The 23150-nt window shown below is 39.8% G+C and overlaps 1 protein-coding gene and 1 long non-coding RNA gene across 8 annotated transcripts in view; one reads left to right on the forward strand and one right to left on the reverse strand.

Moving 5' to 3' along the window:
- Positions 1-921: 921 nt before the first annotated feature.
- Positions 922-23150, forward strand: part of UIMC1 (ubiquitin interaction motif containing 1) — a 134844-nt gene continuing 112615 nt past the window's right edge. For 6 of the 7 annotated variants that reach the window (XR_004284099.1, XR_004284100.1, XM_032336929.1 and 3 more), the window contains exons 1-2: positions 922-1017; positions 18682-18836. Coding sequence is in view for 4 of the 7 variants with exons in the window: in XM_032336929.1 (XP_032192820.1) it covers positions 18690-18836 (147 nt within the window). In the remaining 3 variants the exon portion in view is untranslated. Of the gene's footprint in view, positions 1018-18681; positions 18837-23150 lie in introns of those variants that run through there. The other variant, XM_032336930.1, reaches the window with a different exon arrangement.
- On the reverse strand, positions 8929-22617 carry LOC116586668. The gene is made up of 4 exons (XR_004284102.1): positions 22467-22617; positions 19981-19987; positions 13689-13692; positions 8929-8939 (listed from the first exon to the last, which is right to left on the reverse strand). It is a non-coding gene; the product is annotated as an uncharacterized LOC116586668 (long non-coding RNA).

A 23150-nucleotide genomic window follows, 5' to 3' on the forward strand; every position in this document is an offset into this window, starting at 1 on the left:
AGATTTTATTTATTTATTTGACAGAGACACAGCGAAAGGGGGAACACAAGCAGGGGGAGTGGGAGATGGAGAAGCAGGCTTCCCGCGGAGCAGGGAGCGCCACGCTCCACTCGATCCCAGCATACGGGGATCCTGTCCCCAGCTGAAGGCAGACGCCCAACGACAGAGCCACACAGGCGCCCGCTACTTAACAACTCTTAAGAGCTATCAAATGTTGATACGTATAGGACTCAGTTTTATTTGTCGTAACATTTTATCATAGGAACATAACACGTTTTATTCATGTATGTTTTATTGCACATTTTCACAAGGAAGCAGGCTTGAACATGAATTTGTATTCTTGTGCGCACCTGTAAGAGTTTCTTTATTCTTTTACACATGAAGTTGCCGGATATAAAATGCACATTTAGAATCTCAACCAAAGTGGCTGTTCTAATTTTACACTCCCAAACGACATCTTTAATAGTTTACGTTTCTCAGACTCCTTTTCCTGGAAATTGTCAGATTGTAACATTTACCACAGTTTTCAAGTAGTGGTATGAACAGGTAATTTCAGTGCAACAGTGCATGCAAACAAAGGGCGGGAGGAGGCATGATGTAGCGGAGGAGACTTTGAAGGGGTTCACTGTACTGTTTTGAGCGCCCTATTTTTACTCTTTGGATTCCCTCAAAGTGCTAACTAATAATAATAGAGCGAACGAGCACACTGCGAGCGCACATGGAGGATCCCACACCACGCTGGAAGATGAAATCCGACTTCCCGCGACGGAACACTCCACCCCAGCGCAGTGGTACGACCCGACAGCGGCTTCCCCCCGCGGTGCGGGTTGGTTGCGTCCCCGGACGCCGGCGCAAGCGCCCACACCCGCTCAGAGAGCGCGACTCCTCCCCGCGGTGCCTCAGCTTCGCGCGCGTGCCCGACCGCCGCCCCCGCCCCGCCGCTCCTGACGTGCAGCGGACGCTCGCGACCCGCAGCGCCCCGGCGGAGGGGCTCGGCAGAGGGGCGCCGGCCGGTCGGTGAGTACCTGTCGTCTCCGCTCACCTCCAGCCCGCCCTCTTCCCGCCTCTTTTTTTCTCTCCCGGCGGTCACGGCCTGCTCCTCACCTGGAGAGGCGCCTCTAACGCGGGATAGAGCCCTCTCGGTTCGGAGGCGGACCTCTCCGGACACAGGGGTGGGCTCTTCGGGCCGTCGGATGGCCCCAAGGATGTTGGGTCGGCGTCTCCGGACGCCCGGGTGGGCCCTTCGGGACGCCTCAGGAAGCTGGCGAGTGCCTCCGGACGCGGGAGTGGGGCCCTTTGGGACACCGGGGTAGCCCTTGGGGACTTCTCTGGGCGACTCCTGACACCGTGGTGGGCTTCCGCCCCCCAGTTCCAGGCCTGCCCACTTCGCACCGGAGGTGCGGCCTTTATCCTCCCGGACCGGGCGCTCCTTCGTTATTTCTTGTCAGCCGATGGGCTCTGGTCCCCTCCGGTCTCTCGAAAGCGTCTTCCTCACGCTGAGCACCCCGGGAGGAGGCTCCGTTCTCGCCGTGCCCCCCGCGGGGCCCCATACCGGAGGACAGGCCTCGGGGCCCCTCCGCCTCCTTCGCCTCTCTCCCCCTCCCCCCTCCAGGCTACTGTTTTATTGCGGAGTGATCCTTCTGTTATTTGCCCAGAAAAATATACTTTGTTTGGAAATCCTTACTATTTGCCACTTTCCACTCCCAACAGAACTGCTGTTTCCTTCTGTACGGTGACCGTGTTTCAAGCCTATTACTCGTACGCATTTATTTAATCTTGACACTTTTTTTTGAGATAGGTACTATTATCCTCAGTTTATAGATGAGGTAACTGATGATGGAAGACCGATCTCGTAAGCGGTAAAGCTGCCTTGAATCCAGGCAGCTTGACTCTAATGTTCTTGTATGTAGTCACTATGGCATACTAAGATATAAGCATTGTCCAGGAAAAAGCGAAAGTTTTATGCTTCTTTATTTTTTTTCCTGTTGGGAGGCAGTGAGTGCCGTGTAGATGAGTCAAAGTATGTATTTTTGGAGTCAGGCATATCGAGCTGCAATTCCGTCAACATAGCCATTTACCAACCTAGTAAGAACTTAGTAATTATTTGATTTTGAATAAGTTTACAAACTTGTAAAATAGTGATAACAATCGTTAAAATAACAATTAGTGATAAAAATAGTGTAAAGTAGTGATACCTACCACAATAGAGTTATTGGGAGGGTAACCTTTATAATGCGTGTGAGATACCTAGAATAGTGTCCCAGGACTCAATAAATGACTATGATTGAATTATTACTCAAAATATGTTTGGATTTTGATACACAGTTGTCCTGAGGTTGAGTATAAAGTGGGAAGTAAAGAATTGTGCGTGTGCTTGTCTGTACGTGTAAAGGCATTTACCTTTTTAAATTTTATGTACTTATGTATGTATTTATATATTATCGGCACAAAAAGGTGGTTTTTTAAAGATTTTATTTATTTATTTGACAGAGACCACAAGTAGACAGAGAGGCAGGCAGAGAGAGAGGAAGGGAAGGCTCCCGGTGGAGCAGAGAGCCCTATCCCAGGACCGTGGGATCATGACCTGAGCTGAAGGCAGAGGGTTTAACCCACTGAGCCACCCAGGCGCCCCCAAAAAGGTGGTTTTATTAAAGCATAGGACAGGATCTTTGGTTAAAAGAGCTGCCACATTTACCTTTTTTTAAATTCAGGAAACAACAGGGCACCTGGTTGGCTCAGTTGGTTAAATGTCTCCCTTGGGCTCAGGTCATGATCTCAGGGTCCTGGGATAGAGCCCCGCATCAGATTATGTTTTGGGAGGGAGGGAGTCTGCTTCTCCCTCTCCCTCTGACCCTCTTGCATGCTTGTGCTCTCTCTGTCTCTCAAATAAATAAATAAAATGTTTTAAAAAATAAACCAAGGAAACAAGCTCTTGAAATCAGATGGTAATGTTTGGTACCAAATTTCTTGAGTAGTGACTTATTGAGTAGCATATCGTCAATCATTCATGAAGACTTGTTAAGGTCCCTATATCCCCAAGCTTTTGAAGTGATTTTGACATGTTTGGTAGGTAGAATGTCAAAATTTTAAGTTATTTTTTTGAGTGATTGTTCTTCAGATAGATCAAGATGATAGATACACTGAAGGAAAATGACAAATAACCCAAGTTCGGGTTACTAAAAATGCTACCTGTGAGATAAATAACAAGTCTCATTAGTGTGTCACTTTTCCTGTTTGTTCATTCTTTTATTATTTTTTTTAAGATTTTATTTATTTATTTGACAGAGAGAGATCACAAGTAGGCAGAGAGACAGGCAGAGAGAGAGAGGAGGAAGCAGGCTCCCTGCTGAGCAGAGAGCCTGATGCGGGACTCGATCCCAGGACCTTGAGATCATGACCTGAGCCGAAGGCAGCGGCTTAACCCACTGAGCCACCCAGGCGCCCCTGTTCATTCTTTTGGAGACATTTTGTTCCTGTCATGATTAAAGATGAGGCTGTTGGCCTTTAAACTCTGTTCTTTCTTCAGAGTTAGTGGTAATTCATTCTTTAGCCTCAGTTCAAGTACTTGAAGATAAGCCATTATTTTAGTGAGTTCTTCATTTTTAAGGGTAGCAACGTAAATAAATAGTAGCTGCACTATATGCTGGTCAGCTTGTTTAAATTGGTCAAGCAGTGCCTTGTTTTTACTCTTAGAATTATTGTGTGGTTAAATCTCATGAAGCACTGAGTTTTGGAGTCTGTAATCTGTGGGGGGGCTCTGCTTAATGCTTCTTATCCATCGCTTATCTGCTTAATTCTTTGAAAGCCCACTTTGAGATTGCAGGTGGTTCTGTGCTATAGAGAAGGGTAGAGTTTTTATTTATGTGTCTTAAAGAAATTACATATATTTGGTGGTATAGCTACTCTTGATATCAGATTTGAGCATTTTGGTTTAAATAGCTGTAGGGTACAGAAGACATTTAATAAGATGAAAACTGTTCCGTGGAAGATGTTTTCTTGGGGCACTATGATTCCTTTAGAATTCCCCCAAACTAACTCCGACTTCCAAGTCTTACCTATGCTATTCAACCTATAATAATTTTATCCTTTTGTGTCTTTATGTTGTATTAAAAATTTTAAATGTAAGCATTATACTGTTCATTCAGCATGCATTTTTTTAAAGATGTTATTTATTAATTTGAAAACATAAGCTTGTAGTGGAAGGGGAGAGAAGCAGTCTCCCCACTGAGCAAGGAGCCCAACCCCGGGACTGGATCCAAGGACCCTGAGATCATGACATGAGCGGAAGGCAGCTGCTTAACCAACTGAGCCACCCAGGTGTCCCCATTCAGCACATATTTATGTGTGCATACCATACATTAGGCAGCAGTTTTAGTTAGAAGAGGTGTAAAGATTGAAGTACTGGAGTCAGGAGACAGAATTCAGGTGCCTCCTTTGTGACTTCTGACAAGTTACTATTCTGAACTTACGCTTCCTGGTAATTAAAAATATTTGGGACCCTTTGAATTGCCATGTGAATTTTAGGATCAGTTTGTTAATTTACACACATGCACCCAACTAGGATTTTATTAGCTATTGCATTGAATCCGTATATCAGTTTTAGGAGCAGTAGTACTGTCTTAAGTCTTGATCCTTGAACATGGATTTTTTCATTTATTTAGATTTTCTCTTTCTTTAAAAAATGTTTTAGGGGTACCTGGGTGGCTCAGTGGTTAAAGCCTCTGCCTTTGGCTCAGGTCATGATCTCAGGGTCCTGGGATCGAGCCCCGCATCGGGCTCTCTGCTCAGCAGTGAGCCCATTTCCCCCTCTCTCTCTCTGCCTGCCTCTCTGCCTGCTTATGATCTTTGTCTGTCAAATAAATAAATAAAATCTTTAAAAAAATGTTTTATAGTTTTCAGGGTATAAGTCTTGTATGTCTTCTGTTAAAGCTATGACTAAGTATTTTAGTCCTTAGGATGCTGTTATAAATGGACTTGTTTTCTTAATTTCATTTTCAGATTGCTTAATGCAAATGTATAGAAATACAGTTAGTTTTGTTTTGATTTTGTATCCTGCAGCCTTGCTGACTTGGGTATTCTGATAGTTTTTTTTAGTGTATTTCTTAGAATTTTTTCTTTCTTTCTTTCTTTTTTTTTTTTAAGATTTTATTTATTTATTTGACATACAGAGATCACAAGTAGGCAGAGAGAGGCAGGCAGAGAGGGGGAAGCAGGCTCCCTGCTGAGCAGAGAGCCCGATGTGGGACTCAATCTCAGGACCCTGAGATCATGACCTGAGCAGAGGCTTAACCCACTGAGCCACCCAGGCACCCCTTAAGAATTTTCTATATACAAGATCATTGCATCTAAATGATGATGAAACTAAATACAGTTTTACTTCTTCCTTTCCAATCTAGATGGTTTTTATTTATTTTTTAAAAGATTTTATTTCTTTATTTGACAGACAGAGATCATGAGTAGGCAGAGAGGCAGGCAGAGAGAGAGGGGGAAGCAGGCTCCCTGCTGAGCAGAGAGCCCAATGGCAGGGCTCCATCCCAGGACTCTGGGATCATGACCTGAGCTGAAGGCAGAGGCTTTACCCCACTGAGCCACCCAGGCACCCCTTTATTTCTTTTTGTCTTGCTCTTTTTGCCCAATTGCTCTGGCTAGAACCTCCACTATAATGTTGAATGGAAGTGCCGAGGGTGGGCACGCTTGTTTTGGACCTGATCTAAGGGAAAGCTTTCAGTCTTTCACCATTAAGTGTAATGTTAACCATGAGTTTTTGATAGATACTTTTTATCAGGTTGAGGAAGTTTTCTTCTATTCCTAGTTTGTTTAGTGTTTTTATCATGAAGGGGTGTTGAGTTTTGTTAAATGCTCTTTTTGTGTATATTAAGATAATCATGTGGTTTTTGTCCTTTATTCTATTGATACGGTGTAATACATTGAGTTTCAGATCGTAAACCTTGCCTTCTCTTGATACATCTTCGTCATGGTATATAGTTCTTTTTATATAATATTGGATTAGGTTTGTTAGTATTTTGTTGATGATTTTTGCATTTATATTTATAGCATATTGGGTTTCTTGTTTTATTTTTCTTTTGTCTTAAAGATTTTATTTTTAAATATTCTCTATACACAACATGGGGCTCAGACTTAGAACTGTGAGACCAAGGGTAACATGTTCCAGTGACTGAGCCAGCCAGGCCCTCTTGGTTTCTTGTTTTACTGTTTTTTTTTTTTTTTTTTAAAGATTTTATTTATTTATTTGACAGAGAAAGATCACAAGTAGGCAGAGAGAGAGAGAGAGGGAAGCAGGCTCCCCGCTGAGCGGAGAGCCGGATGCGGGACTCGATCCCAGGACCCTGAGATCATGACCTGAGCCGAAGGCAGCGGCTTAACCCACTGAGCCACCCAGGCGCCCCCCCCCTTTTTTTTTTTTAATCTGGTTTTGGTATCAACTGGTGAGGTAGAATGAGCTGAGGAGTGTTTCCCCACTTTTTTTTTTTTTTTAAGTTGTGAAAGATTGTTATTTTTTAAATGTTCAGTAGAATTCCACAGCAAATCAGAAATGGTAGGACTAGAGTTCAACTGAAAGGCCTAGGTGCATTTGTATACCATGCAGGCCTTTGAATTGAGTTTGTAATTGAAAGCCCAAGAGTGAATGCCACTGGGAATAAGTTTCAGAGTAGGGAGAGGAGGAGATTGCGAATAGCATGGCTGTAAATGCTTTTATTTAGTGAGAGGAACAGAAGGAAGAGGAAGGAAAAGGAGAGGTCAGTTAAGCAGTTAAACTCAGTTAAGCAGTGTCAGAGACACTAACTTAGACTGTCATAAAGAAAGGATTTGTCAAGATGGCTAGTGGAATGAAAGCTGAAGAGAGGTATATGGATTTGGTGTCAAGGAGATCTTTGATGATCCTAAAAGGAGAGCAGATTCAGATTATATAACATTAGAAGAGAAGAGGGTGATAAATGGACACAGTGGATATGGAATGTGCTCTTTAAAATTGATGTCAAAACTTCAAATTCTAGAAGAATAAATGAAACAAGATGGGATTGGGAGGGAGACAAACCATAAGTGACTCTTAATCTCACAAAACAAACTGAGGGTTGCTGGGGGGAGGGGGTTTGGGAGAAGGGGGTGGGATTATGGACATTGGGGAGGGTATGTGCTTTGGTAAGTGCTGTGAAGTGTGTAAACCTGGTGATTCACAGACCTGTACCCCTGGGGATAAAAATATATGTTTATAAAAAATAAAAAATTAATTTAAAACAAAAAAACAAAAAAACTTCAAATTCTCTCCAGAGTTTAAAAGTTTAAAGAAAAATAAAAGTAATATGTGCACATGGTTCAAAATTCAAATAGTAGGAATATGTCTGTCTTCCTCTCTCAAATTCTTTCTCACGCTTTTGGCAATTTCTTTTGTGTCCTTCCAGATGGATTTTAAAACAAAGGACTGTGTGTGTGTTTTAATTTACACAAGTAAAATAATACTAAGCACGCTCTTCTGCCTTTTGTTTTTTAAATTGGAAATTTATAGTGTGTGTCAATGTATAGCTTCTGAGTAAAACATTTGATGATAAAGCAAAGGAGAGAAATTTTTATTGGTGATAGGGTTGAGGGAACTTATTTTTAGGCTCAGGAAGTCTTGATAATGTTTATAGCAAGGGAATAGAGTGGATCTAGAAGGCACTTACATATACAAAGGGTTGGGAGGAACTTAATGGGAAAGACTTGAAGACAGAAGTCCCTTTAGTGATCAGTGAAAAATCAGAAGTCCCTTAGTGATCAGTGAAAAGCAGTTGGCTTGGTTTTTCTCTCCAGGAATCTTGATTCCTGGGGCAAGAAGTACACAACAAGTAGTATTTTCCCAAGGTTAGGGGCTTTAGAGATCCCTTTGAAATGGCTGACGATGAGACCCAGAGTAGGTAGTAAGTTATGAGAGGCAAAATTGTGATTTTTTTTTCTAGTGTTGAGTACAATTCTGACTGATAATTGGTTTCCTTATTTTAAACCCTACTTTTCTACATTTTAAAGTAGGTGATACTTAGAAAAATTATTTAAGTTATTTGAATGAACAACCTACAAAAGACTTTTAAGTGTTTTTTAGTTAACAAAAAGTTTTTCCTAAAAATCATTTTTGAATTAGAGATGAGAACTGAAGGTTGTAATTTTTTTTTTTTTAAGATTTTATTTACTTATTTGACAGATCACAAGTAGGCAGAGAGGCAGGTGGAGATCACAAGTAGGCAGAGAAGCAGGCAGAGTGAGAGGGGGAAGCAGGGTCCCTGCTGAGCAGAGAGCCCGATGCGGGGCTCGATCCCAGGACCCTGGGATCATTATGAGCCGAAGGCAGAGGCTTAACCCACTGAGCCACCCAGGCGCCCCTGAAGGTTGTAAATTGATTAATTTCTGGTTTTGTTAGCCTGAGAAAAATTTATCGATGGTGATTTTTTTAAATCTTCTGCACAAAAGGTGTCATGCTATTATTTACTATTTTTTCCTTTATTTTTCACTTATTGGTGCACATCTTGGAAATTTTCCCATGAGATTATGTACAGTTAACCCTTGAACAATACAGAAGTTAAGCATGTGACACCCCATGCAGTTGAAAATCTGTGTACAACTCTTGACTCCTCAAAAACTTAACTACTAACAGCCTGCTGTTGACTGGAAGACTTACTGATAACATAAACAGCCAATTAAAACATATTTTGTATGTTATATGTATTATATACTATATTCCCACAATAAGATAAGTTGGCAATAAGAAAATGCATTAAGATGGGACGCCTGGGTGGCTCAGTTGGTTAAGCAGCTGCCTTTGGCTCAGGTCATGATCCCAGCGTCTTGGGATCGAGTCCCATATCGGGCTCCTTGCTCGGCAGGGAGCCTGCTTCTCCCTCTGCCTCTGCCTGCCTCTCTGTCTGCCTGTGCTCACTCTCTCTCTCTCCCTCTATCTCTGACAAATAAATAAAATCTTAAAAAAAAATGCATTAAGAAAATAACATAAAATATGTTTATTGGATGCCTGGATGGCTCAGTCAGTTAAGCATCCTACTCTTGATTTTGGCTCAGGTTATGATCTTGGGGTCCTGGGTTTGAGCTTAGTAGGGAGTCTGCTTGTCTCCCCCTCCCCACTTGTGCACACACGCTCTCTCAAATCTTAAAAAAATACATTTATGGTACTGTACTGTAAGAAAACCCACATATGAGTGGACCTGCACAGTTCAAACCCATGTCGTTCAAAGTTCAACTGCATATGCCTTTGCTGTTTTCTTTTTTTGAATTGTAGCAAAATATACATAATTTACCAAATACATAAAATTTTACCAAATATACTCAAAACTTACCATTTTAAGTGTACAGTTTGTTGATATTAAGTACATTCACATTGTCATTCAGCCATCAGCACTATCCTTTTCCAGAACTTTTTTCATCTTCCTAAACTGAAACTCTACCCATTAAACAGTAACTACACATCCTTCCTTTCTCCCAACCTATGGCAACCACCATTCGGCTTTCTGTTCTGTGAATCTGACTACTTTAGGTATCTCATGTAAGTGGAATTGTACAGTATTTGTCCATTTGTTTCTGACTTAACTTAATGTCTTCAAAGCTTACCCATTTTCTAAAAAGATTTTATTATTTGACAGAGTGTGTCTGCACAAGCAGGGGGAGTGGCAGGCAGAGGGAGAGTGGGGCTTGATCCCAGGACCCTGGGATCATGATCTGAACTGTAGACAGATGCTTAACCTACTGAGCCACCCAGGTGCCCCTAAGTTTGTTCATGTTGAAGCATATGTCAGAGTTGCCTTCTTTTTTTGAGGCTGAATAGTATCTGCTGTATGTATATATCATATTTTGTGTCTGTCAGTGGACATTGAGTTGTTTCTATTCCTTGCTATTGTGAATAATGCTGCTGTGAATGTGGGTGTACGGGTATGTTTGAATCACTGCTTTCACTTCTTTTGTGTATATAATTGGAAGGGAAATTTCTGGATCTATGAAAATTCTATTTTTAATATTTTGAGGAATTGCCATACTGATTCCCATTAACAGCTGCACTATTTCCTATTCCTCCTAGCAGTGTTCAAGGGTTCTAGTTTCTCTGCATCCTCTCCAACACTTGCTATTTTCTGTTTTCTGGACAGTAGCCATCTGAAGGAGTGAGAGGTGGTATTTTGTGTTTTTGATTTGCAGTTCCCTAGTGAGTAATGATATAAGCATCTTTTCATGTGCTTATTGATCATTTGAATACATTCTTTGGCGAAATGTCTATTCAAATCCTTTGCCCATTTTTAAATTGGGTTGTTTTTTGTTATTGAGTTGCAGGAGTTCTTTATAGTCTTGATATTAACCCTTTACCAGATAAACAGTTTGCAATTTTTTTCCCAATTTTGTGGGTTGCTTTTTCACTTTATTGTTAGTGTCCTTTCATGCATAAGATTTAAAAATTTTGTCATAGTCAGTTATTTATTTTTGTTGTTGCCTGTTGTTTTAGTGTCATACCCAAGAAATCATTGCAAAATCCAATGCCAGTTTGTTTCCTTTGGAAATTTAATCACCTTGGATTCATGAGATTAAGTCATTCTCAACTATATATACTGCTAATGCTGGAGAATCAGTAACTCCTCACATGTAGTAAAGAAGAATTGGAAATGAGAAAGATGGGTACATGGTAAGAGCAGCAGAAGGAGCAAATGTGTTTGAAATAGGATTAAAAGGGATAGACTTAGAATTTTAGAGTTATGCAGTTATAGTAGATTTTTCTTGATTAGAGCTATAGAGCTCTGGTATTATCAAGCATTTATTATCACAGATGACAATAAAAATGGTTTGTATTTATAATTTTAATCTTGAAAATGATGAATTCAGCTTTCATTTTGTTGCTTTTTTTTAAATTTTAGATATTATTTATTTGAGAGCGAGAGAGAGAGAGAGAGAAAGAGAATACAAGCTGGGGTGGGGAGGGGCAAAGGGAAAGGGACAAGCAGACTCCTGGGTGAGCAGGGAGCCCTGTGTTGGACTGATCCCTCTGGGATCATGACCAGAGCCAAAGGCAGATGCTTAACTGACTGAGCCACCCAGGTGTCCCTCACTTTGTTATTTTTTTATTGGGTTCAGAAAATATTTTGACACCTCGATTAAAAAAAGCTTCTTCAGTAATTTATATTAGAAATCTTTTCCAAATGAAAAATACAGAATCCTTTGAGATGAGAAATTTAAGAGACTCTGAGAGGTTAATTATAACCTTACCACTCCACTAGAGTTGCACCTAAGCCTCTTTGTGTCTCTACTTCTTTTTAATTTTGACAGGGACATTTAACTTCTATCTGAATATATTTCAGATTCCTGAATAACAGGCACACTGTATTTGTCTTTTTCCCATCTTCTGTGCCTTTCCAGATCCAGTTTGTTTATTCATATACTCATTTGGTTATTAAAGTATTATATCATTTATTCAGTAACATTTATTAAAAGCTAAGCTCCGAGCTAAATACTGGGATTCAGGTATGAATAAGAAACAGTTTCTGTCTCTGTAACTTTACACTTTCCTAAGGAAATAAGATTGTAACCATCATAAAAACCCAGTACAGTTCTTCAGCGTCCTGCTCAAAGTCTACCTCCAGCAAGGCCTTTCCCAACTTACCCAACCTAGCTGAGCCAGGCCCCTTCTTTTTGTGGACTACTATGGCATATATTGTTTGTGTTACATAATTACAGGTATCTTCTTCACAGCAATGGAATTGGATAAACTATCATGAAAATAGTCTTAACATCTTTTTGCCTTCCATTCTTTCTTAGCTGTTTAATGTGTTATTTTATTTAAATAGCCAATTAATTTAGGCAGCCAAAAATCAGTCTTTTTATTAGATTTCATTTGTATTGCCTTTGTACAACACAATGTCATGTAAAGTTATAAGGGGTGCCTGGGTGGTTTAGTTGGTTAAGTGACCGACTCTTGATTTCAGCTCAGGTCATAATTTCGGGCATGTGGGATTAGACCGCAAGTCAGGCTCTGTGCTTAATCGGGAGTCTGCTTGAGATTCTCTTTCCCTCTGTCTCTCTCCTTGCTTGCACAAGCACAAGGCTTGTGTGCTCTCTCTCTCTTTCTCAAATAAATCAGTTTTTTTAAAAGATTTTATTTATTTAAAACAAACAAACAAACCAACCTATATAGAAATGGAGGAATAAGACCTTCCTAAGGTCTTTTTAAAACCACAAAAAATGTGTATGAATGCCATAAAAATATACATAGTGTGAATAAATATGCACCATAAACTTAAAAAAAAAAGATTTTATGTATTTATTTGACAGAGAAAGAGAGAGCACAAGTAGGGGGAGAGGCAGAGGGAGAAGTAGACTCCTCGTTGAGCAGAGTGCCAGATGTGGGGTTGATCCTAGGATCCTGGGTTCATGACCTAAGGTAAAGGCAGACGCTTAACTAACTGAGCCACCCAGGTGCCCCTCAAGTAAATAAATCTTTAAGAAAAAATAAAGTTGCAGTCTTTGTAAATGATCCTAATTTTCATTTAGGAGGAGAGAAGAAATAAATGGGTAAGTGAAGAACAATAACAATTTTGAAATAGAAAAATAAGTATCTACTTCTGTGTTAGATGATATTATATACAATGGAGATATAACCATAAAAATAGGCTTTATATGTTTGTAATGAATTGACTTCACATTTTTCTTTTTCTAGAATATTGTAATTTCAGTCAGAAATTTAGGCCTTAATTTTATTAGATTTACTGTGTAAAGCAGGTAAGGACAGCTGGAGAGTGTTAGGTTTAAGATGTTTGATGTGTTTTTATGTTTTTTAATGCATTCAGCCACTCTTGAATCTTTTAATTAGAGAATTTAGCCTGTTTACATTTAAAGTATTTATTGGTAGCTGTGTACTTACTGCCTTTTGTATGTGTGTGGCTTTGTGTTAGTTGTTTTCTGGCTGCTTTGTAATTCCTCTGTTCCTTCTTTTCTTACTCTCTTTCTTTGTGATTTGATGATTTTTTCTTGTGGTATATTTAGATTCCTTTATCTTTTATGTATCTACTACAGGTTTTTGTTTTGTGATTGTCCTGAGGCTGACCTAAAAAAACGTACAGCAGTCTATTTTAAGTTGCTAGAGAACTTAAGTTTGAACTTATTCTAAAGCTCTACATTTTTATTCTCCCTACATCATTAAAAAAAAAGATTATTTATTTTAACAGGGGAGGGGCAGAGGCAGAGGGAGAGATACACTCTCAAACAGACTCTCTGCTGAGCATGGAGCTAGATGCAGGGCTTGTTCCCATTGCCCCAAGATCATGAGCTGAGTTGAACCAAGAGTTGGATGCTCAATTGACTGAGCCACCCAGGTGCCCCCAACATCTTGTGTGTCCCTTAACAAATTATTGTAGTCACAGGAACATGTTCATTTTCTTTCCTACTTTTAAGATTTTTTCCTTGTGTCTTTGACACCTTAATTATAATGTGTCTTGGTGTGGATTCCTTTGGGTTTATCTTTTTTAGAACTCTCTGGACTTCCAGGTTAGGGAAGTTTTTATTCATTATTTCTTCAAATAATTTTCTTGTCCCTTTTGTTCCCTCTTTTGGGACCTCTATAATATGAATGTTCGTCTGCTTGATGTCCTATAAGTTCTTTAATGTAGCCACTCATTTTTAATCTTTTTTCTTTTGCTGCTCTAATTGAGTTCCACTGATCTGTCTTCAAGTGCAGTGATCCTTTCAAATTCATCTAATCTAATGTTGAAGCTCTCTCCTGTATTTTTTGGTTCAGTTATTGTATTCTTCAGTTCAGTTATCGTATTCTTTAGTAATGTGACTTCTGTTTGACACTTTTATATTTTTTATTTTTTAATTAAAATTCTTACTTTGTTTATCCTTTCTTCTGAACACAGGAAGATATTTTATGACCATTCTTTATTTTATTTTTTTTAGGAGTAAATACCAAATATTTATTTCTTTTCTTTTTTCTTTCTTTTTTTTTTTTTTTTTAAAGATTTTATTTATTTATTTGACAGACACAAGCAGATGGAGAGGCAGGCAGAGAGAGAGAGAGAGGGAAGCAGGCTCCCTGCTGAGCAGAGAGCCCGATGCGGGACTCGATCCCAGGACTCTGAGATCATGACCCGAGCTGAAGGCAACGGCTTAACCCACTGAGCCACCCAGGCGCCCCAAATATTTATTTCTTTTGTGTGTTTTGTTTAGAGGGTTTTTAAAAAAAGTTAACATATAATGTATTATTTGTTTCGGAGTACAGGTCTGTGATTCATCAGTCTTACACAATACACAGTTCTCACCATAGCACATACCCTCCCAAATGTCCATCACCCAGCTCTCTGGTTCCCTCATCCCCCTTCCCCTGATCCTCTACTTTGTTTCTCAAATTCCACGTATAAGTGAGATCATATGATATTTGTCTTTCTCTGATTGTCTTATTTCACTTAGTATAATACTCTTTAATTCCATCCATGTTGTTGCAAATAGCAAAATTTCTTTTTATTTCAATGGCTGTGTAATATCCCATATACCACTTCTTCTTTATCCATTCATCTATCGATGGATATCTGGGCTCTTTCCATAGTTTGGCTATTGTGGACAGTGCTGATATAAACATTGGCATGCAGGTGCCCTTTCAGATCACTACATTTGTATTTTCGGGGTAAATACCCAGTAGTGCAATTGCTGGGTCATAGTATAGCTCTGTTTTCAGCTTTTTTGAGGAACCTTCGTACTGTTTTCCAGAGTGGCCATACCAGCTTGTATTCCAACCAGCAGGGTAGGAGGGTTCCCCTTTCTCTGCATCCTCACCAACATCTGTCGTTTCCTGACTTGTTAGTTTTAGCCATTCTGACTGGTGTGAGGTGGTATCTCATTGTGGTTTTGATTTGTATTTCTCTGGTGCCGAGTGATGTTGAGCACTTTTTCATGTGTCTGTTGGCCATTTGGATGTATGACCATTATTTTGAACTCCTTTGTTAGGTAAATCACGTATCTCTCTTTTGTTAAGGTGTTTTTCTGAACTTTTATCCAGTTCTTTTTATTTGGAACTTTTTTTTCATTTTCTTTACTCTCCATATTGGTTCTGCGCATTAGATAAGACAGCAACTCTTAGAGCCATAAAAAAAAAAAAGCAATCTTGGGATTTGCAGTGGTGTGAATGGAACAAGGAGGTATTATGCTAAATGAAATAGGTCAGTCAGAGAAAGAATTATCTTATGATCTCACTATATGTAGAATTTAAGAAACAAGGCAGAGGATCATAGGGAATGAGAGGGAAAAATGAAATAAGATGAAACCAGAGAGGGACACAAACCGTAAGAGACTCTTTTTTTTTTTTTTTTTTAAAAGGTTTATTTATTTATTTATTTGACTTTGAGAGAGGGAACACAAGCAGGGGGAGCGGGAGAGGGAGAAGCAGTCTTCCCACAGAGCAGGGAGCCTGCTATATGGGGCTCGATCCCAGGACCCTGGGATCATGACCTGAGCCAAAGACAGACGCTCAATGACTGAGCCACCCAGGCGCCCCACCATAAGAGACTCTTAATCTTGGGAAACAAACTGAGGATTGCTGGAGGGGAGGGGGGTTGAAGGCTGGGGGCTTGGGGGATAGACCTTGGGGAGGGTATGTGTTATAATGAGCACTGGGTATTATATAAGACTAATGAATCGGGGCACCTGGGTGGCTCAGTGGGTTAAAGCCTCTGCCTTCGGCTCAGGTTATGATCCCAGGGTCCTGGGATGGAGCCCCGCATCGGGCTCTGCTCCGCAGGGAGCCTGCTTCCTCCCCTCTCTCTCTCTGCCTGCCTCTGCCTACTTGTGATTTTTCTCTCTCTCTCTCAAATAAATAAAATCTTAAAAAAAAAAAAAAGACTGGTGAATCACAAATCTATACCCTTGAAACAAATAATAAATTGTATAAATAATAAATTATATGTTAATTAATTGAATTTAAATTAAAATAATTGAGGAAAAAAAACAAACCAGCAACTCTCTGAGTTTTGAAAGAGTGGTCTTATGTGGGAGATGAACCTTATCTTTTAACCTTGCCTTGGCATTTAGCTGTCTCTCAAACCTTTGTGGTTATCCAAGCAGCCTACTATATTTTTAGTGGCTCCCAGCACTTGAAGGTATGCCGAGAACTGTCAGTGTCCCAAATGGAAGGAACTTTGTTACCACCTAGATTAAGGCTGATTGGAAGCTAGACTCTTAGGCTGTAGCTTTTGAAGTAAACAAAAACACAAAGTCCTGTAGGACTGTCAGCATAAGCCCTGGTGGCCACCAGAAGCAGGTGATCTGGGAGTACGACCTGGGAAGCCATCACACAAGGGTATAAACTCCTTACTGGTGAGCTTGAGTGAGGCAGAGGAAGGTGCAAAGATGGTTCCTGCTGGCCTCTGTCTTTGAAATACTTAAGTAGGCACCTATGTATGTTGAATTAGATGCCTGCCTCTCAGGCTGATGCTTTAAGATAAGCAAAGAAGCCTTTTTCACAGAGAGTCTGGGTGCTTTTCACTTGGCTGCCTTTGTGCTGAGCTCTGGGGTGCATGAATTTGCATGTCAGCTTTTTTGAGAATTGCTTTTCAATCCTTTTATTTTTTATTTATTTATTTATTTTTTAAAAAGATTTTATTTATTTATTAGATAGAGATCACAAGTAGGCAGAGAGGTAGGCAGAGAGAGAGGAAGATAGAGGAAGCAGGCTCCCTGCTGAGCAGAAAGCCCGATGCGGGGCTCGATCCCAGGACCCTGGGATCATGACCTGAGCCGAAGGCAGAGGCTTTAACCCACTGAGCCACCCAGGCGCCCCTCAATCCTTTTAGTTTTGGGAGTGTTGTGGATGCAAGCTCTGTTGGCTTTCAAAGCTAGAAGTTTGGGGGGCTTATTTCTCAGGTAAGTCTTAAAAGTTGTGGTGCCGGATATGGGGTTCAAATCTGTCTCTCCTCAGGGATAAGCTCCTGTGTTGAGTTACCTCCCCATTGTAGGTTGTGGTGCCTGGGATGGGTTTTATGGTAGTCTCTTAACCTTACCTACTTTCTTTAAAGTAGTGGTTTCCCTCTCATTTGTGAATGGGTTGCTCTGCCAGGTTTTAGGTTTATTTTAGAGTTGTTGCTTGTATATTTGTAGATGTGGTGTGTCCATAGGAGGAGGTTAACTCAGAATCTTCCAGTGTCACCTTGAACTGGACTCTTCCTCCAATATTTATGTTTTCATTTGCAAGTCTTGCACTTACTTGGTTAAATATATTCCTAAGAACTTTATTATTTTTGATGCTATTAGCAAGTGAATTTTATTTTTTCTTATTTTTTTAAAGATTTTATTTTATTTTTTGAGAGGGAGAGAGTGTGTGCATGAGTCAGCAGGATGGCGGGCAGAGAGAGAGGGAGAGAATCTTTATCAGGTTTCACACTCTGCGCGGAGCCTGACATGGGGCTTCATATCATGACCCTGAGATCGTGACCTAAGCCAAAATCAAGTGTCAGATGGTTAACTGACTGAGCCACCCAGGTGCCCTTAAAGAAAGAGCACCAGCAGGGGGAGGAGGAGGGGCAGAAGGAGAGAGAGAGAGAATCCCTAAGCTAACTCCCTGCTGAGTGTGGTGACCAGTGCAGGGCTTGATTCCAGGACCCTGAGATGATGACCCCAGCTGAAATGAAGCTGAAATCAATAGTTGGACGCTTAACCGATTGAGCCACTGAGACTCCCATTTTTAGTGTTACTTATTTATTATTTTATTATTTATTTATTTATTTATTAAAAGATTTTATTTATTTATTTGACAGAGAGAGACATCAAGAGAGGAAACACAAGCATGGGGAGTGGGAGAGGGAGAAGCAGGCACGGAACCTGATGTGGGGCTCGATCCCAGGACCCTGGGATCATGAACTGAGCCGAAGGCAGAGGCCTTAACTCACTGAGCCACCCAGGTGCCCCCATTTTTAGTGTTTTTTAAACCCAAGATCATGTCATCTGCAAATGATGATAGTTTACTTCTTCCTTCCCAATTTGGATGTCTTTTCTTTTTACATGATTGACCTGCCTAGAACCTCCAAGATAATGTTCATCCTGTCTTGTTCCTGTCTTAAGGAGAAACCATTCAGTCTTTTAACTTTAAGTATGATATTAGCTATGTTTTATTTTTATTTTTAGATGTTCTTTATCAAGTTGAGTCATTGTTGTTGAAAAAATTCTTTTTTATGTAAATTATAATATGTAATCAAGAGAGCCCGTTATCTGGGGCTCCTGGGTCCATCAGTTGAGTGTCTGGCTCTTGGTTTCAGCTCAGGTTATGCTCTGATGAGATGGAGCCACTCTGGGCTCTGTGCTCAGTGGGGAGTCTACTTGAAGATTCTCTCCACTTGCTCCTTCCCCCACTTGCATGTACAATTGCATGTGTATGCTTTCTGTCTCAAATAAATAATCTTTAAAAAGACAACCAGTTATCTAAGTTAATGTTTAAGGAACTAGGATAAATTGTTTTATTATTTCTATTGAAACGTCCCTACAGAGATGACATATTTCCAGATATAGTTTCTTAAATAGAAAAATTGTGATTTTAATGAGTAGTGGAAATGTTCAGAAGTCATTTTACTTCTTTTAGATGGAAACCTTTTCCTGTTAAATGACTAAGTTATAGATAGCATCTGGAAAACTTAGACTCTGAGTAAATGACTTACCCTGTGTTTTCAGACAAAAGAATGCCACGGAGAAAGAAAAAAGTTAAAGAAGCCTCTGAAGCACAGAACCTGGAGAAGAAAGATGCAGAAACTGCCAGTTCTGTCAGTCTGAAGAGGAAACGGAGACTTGAAGATGCATTCATTGTGATATCTGATAGTGATGGAGAGGTCAGTATTCTGAAGAGTCGAGCTCTAGGTCTCAAACTATGCCTTCTCCATGACTGGTTTGTTTTGGAGCTATACCTTAATGCCAGCTTGCCAGAGCATGCAGTTGTTTGTTTGTTTGTTTTAAATATTTATTTACTTGTTTGTTTGAGAGACAGAGAGTGAGAGAGAACATGAACAGGGTGAGAGGCAGAGGGAGAGGCAGACTCCCCGCTGAGCAGGGAGCCTGGTGTGGGGCTCAGTCCCGGGACTCTGGGATCACAACCTGAGCTGAAGGCAGATGCTTAATTGATTGAGCTTCCTAGGTGCCCCAGAGCATGCAGTTTTTTTTTTTTTTTTATTTTTTAATTTTTAAATTAAAAAAAAAATTTTTTTTTTTTAAGATTTTATTTATTCATTTGACAGACAGAGATCACAAGTAGGCAGAGAGGCAGGCAGAGAGAGAGGGGGAAGCAGGCTCCCCGCCGAGCAGAGAGCCCGATGCAGGGCTCGATCCCAGGACCCTGGGATCATGACCTGAGCTGAAGGCAAAGGCTTTAACCCACTGAGCCACCCAGGTGCCCCGAGCATGCAGTTTTTTACTCAGCTTCATTTTGATTTGTAAATGGAATTAAGAATTACTTAAAGTAATACTGTTTGTCTGAGGGTGGATCATAGTTCCTCAGTTTTGTATTATTTTAACCCAAGGTGGTATTTTTAAACTATGAGAGTAATGTAAGTTAAATGTAAATGTTAATTTTTATGTGTCTAGAAAGTGAAAGAAAGCGAATGTAAAGTTATTAAGTGTCTAGATATACTCTGTTTGGTAGCAGTGAACCACCTGTAGCTATTTAAATTTGAATTAAAATTAAATAAATCTGTTCCGTTGTTGGACTGTCACATTTCAGGTGATCAAAGCCATGTGAGTCTGGTGCTTGTTGTATTAGCACAGCAATAGAACATTTCCCTCATTATGGAAAGCTTTATTGGACAGTGCTGCTTTAACTCTTAATATCTGTCCTTTATTCCCTTTTTCTATTTCTTTATTAGAGATTTCCCCTTGCCTGTAGGTCACATTCAGGAAAGCAGTGAACTAAGTCATTGTTTTTTCTTCCAAGTTCACTTATTTTTTTACTTCATCTTATAATGCATTTGATGGTAAAACTACTCATTGTCTTGTTTTATTTATTTATTTATTTATTTAAAGATTTTATTTATTTATTTCACAGAGAGAGATCACAAGTAGACAGAGAGGCAGAGAGGCAGGCAGAGAGAGAGAGAGAGAGGGAAGCAGGCTCCCCGCCGAGCAGAGAACCCGATGCGGGACTCGATCCCAGGACCCTGAGATCATGACCCGAGCCGAAGGCAGCGGCTTAACCCACTGAGCCACCCAGGCATCCCCATTGTCTTGTTTTAAAGCTCAGAATTATCTTTAATTCATTCGTCTTTCTTTTTTTTTCTTAAGATTTTTTTATTTATTAGAGAGAAAGATTGTGTGAATATGTGGGGGTCGGGGTGCAGATTGAGAGGGGGAAGCAGACTCCCTGCTGAGCAGGAGGTGAGTGCAATGTGGTGCTTGATCCCTGGACTCCGAGATTATGACCTGAGCTGAAGGCAGACACTTAACTGACTGAGCCACTCAGGTGCCACACTTTTTGTTTAAGTCCCCATCATTGATTTCACCCAAATCCATGCTCCCTCCACAGCCTTCCCTCTGGTAAACATCAGGTTGTTCTCTATAGTTGAGAGTCTGTTTCTTGGTTTCTCTCTCTCTCTCTCTCTCTCTTTTTTTCTCCTTTGCTCATTTGTTTTATTTGTTAAATTCCACATATGAGTGAAATCATATGGTATTTGTCTTTTTGTGTGACTGACCAATTTCACTTAGCATTATACTCTTTAGCTCTATGTGATTGGAAATGGCAAGATTTTGTTCTTTTCTATGGCTGAATAATATTCCATTGTGTGTATATGTATGTGTATGTATCACACGTTCTTTATTTATCTGTTGATGGACACGAGCTGCTTCCATCATTTGGCTCTTGTTAATAGTGCTGCTGTGAACACGGGGGTGCATATATCCCTTTGAATTAGTGTTTTTGTATTTTTTGGATAAATACCCAGTAGCATATGTTTACTGGATTGAAGGGTAGTTCTATTTTTAACTTCTTGAGGAACCTGCATACTGTTTTCCATAGCATTTGCACCAGTTTGTATTCCTACAAACAATACAAGAGGGTTGCTTTCTTTTCACATCCTTGCCAGCACTTGTTTCTTGTGCTTTGGATTTTAGCCATTTTGACAGGTGTGAAGTGATATATATCATTATAGTTTCTGTTTTGTATTTCCCTGATAATAAGTGATGTTGAGCATCTTGTCATTTGTTTGTTGGCCCTGTGGATGTCTTCTTGGAGAAATGTCTGTTCATGTCATCTGCACATTTTTTAATTGGATGATTTGGTGTTTGGGTATTGAGCTGTATCAGCTTTATATATTTTTGGATACCTAACCCTTTATCAGATACATCATTTGCAAATATCTTCTCCCATTCAGTAGGTTGCCTTTTAGTTTAATTGATTTTTTTCCCTTGCTGTGCAGAAACTTTTTTTTTTTTTTTTAAAGATTTATTGATCTATTGAGAGAGAGAGAGTGAGCTTATGAATGGGAGAAGGGACAGAGGGAGAGAATATCCAAATAGACTCCCGCTGAGTGTGGGGTCTATCCTGGGGCTTGATCCCATGAGCCATGAGATGAGGACCTGACCTGAAACCAAGAGTTAGATGCCTAACTGAGCCATCCAGGCACTTCTGTGCAGAAGCTTTTTATTTTGAGTACTCCCTATAGTTTATTTTTCTTGCCTCGGGAGACATATCTAGAAAACTTTCGCTATAGTCTAGATAGATAATGTTAGAGAATTAGTGCCTGTGCTCTGTGCTAGGATTTTTATGGTTTCAGGTCTCGTAGTTTAAGTCTTTAATCTGTTTTAAGTTTATTTTTGTCTGTGGTGTAAGAATATGGTCCAGTTTCATTCTTTTGCATGTAGCTGACCAGTTTTTCACAGTACCATTTGTTGAAGAGACTTTTTCCCACGGTGTAGTCTTCCCTTTTTTGTTGAAGATTGATTAATCATGTATTTGTGGGTTTGTTTCTGGGTTTTCTGTTTTGTTCCATTGATCTATATGTCTGTTTTTATGCTAGGGGCCTACTGTTTTGATCACTACAGCTATGTAGTATAACTTGAAGTCTGTAATTGTGATACCTCCAGTGTTGTTTCTCTTTTTCGATATTGCTTTGGCTATTCATATACAAATTTTAGGATTGTTTGTTTTAGTTCTGTGAAAAACGCTGTTGGTATTTTGATGGGGATTGCATTAAATGTGTAGGTTGCTTTGGGCAGTATAGACATTTTAACAATGTTTATTTTTCCAACCTATGAGATAGAATGTCTTCCATTTCTTTGTGTCCTAGTTAATTTCTTTCATCAGTGTTTTATAGTTTTCAGAGTACAGGTTTTTCACTCTGTGGCTAAGTTTATTCCTACATATTTTATTGTTTTTGGTGCAATTGTGAATGGGACCGTTTTCTTAATTTCATTTTCTGCTGCTTTGTTTTAGTATATTTATTAGCATATAGTATATATTAGTGTATAAAGGTAACTAGTATATAGTAATGCAACAGATTTCTGTACATTAGTTTTATATCCTGTGATTTTACTGGATTCATTTATCAGTCCTAGTAGTTTTTTGGTGGAGTCTTTAGGGTTTTCTATATATAGTATAATGTCATCTGTAAATAGTGAACATTTTACTTCTTCCTTACTGATTTGGATGCCTTTTATTTCTTGATGTCTGATTGCTGTGGCTAGGACTTTCAGTACTGTGTTGAATAAAAGTGGTAAGAGTGGACATCCTTGTTTTGTTTCTGACCTTAGGGGAAGCTCTCAGTATTTCCCCATTGAGTATGATGTTAGCTCTGGGTTTTTCATATAAGGCCTTTATTATGTTGAGATATGTTCCCTCTAGACTTACTTTTTTGAGGGCTTTTATCATGAATGGATGTTGTACTTTGTGAAATGCTTTTTTTTACATATTGAAATAATCATACGGTTTTTACATTTACATAAAATGTAAATCATAGTTTTAAAAATTAAATTAAATTTTAAAGATTTTACATTTATTTGACAGAGAGCGATAGCAAGAGAGGGAACACATGCAGGGCGAGTGGAAGAGGGAAAAGCAGGCTTCCTGCCTAGCAGGAAGCCTGATGCAGGGCCCAATCCCAGGATTCTGGGATCATGACCTGAGCTGAAGGTAGACGCTTAAGGTCTGACCCACCCAAGAA

Source organism: Mustela erminea, chromosome 3 (genome assembly GCF_009829155.1).
Source record: "Mustela erminea isolate mMusErm1 chromosome 3, mMusErm1.Pri, whole genome shotgun sequence".
In the NCBI taxonomy this organism is placed as follows: Eukaryota; Metazoa; Chordata; class Mammalia; order Carnivora; family Mustelidae; genus Mustela; species Mustela erminea.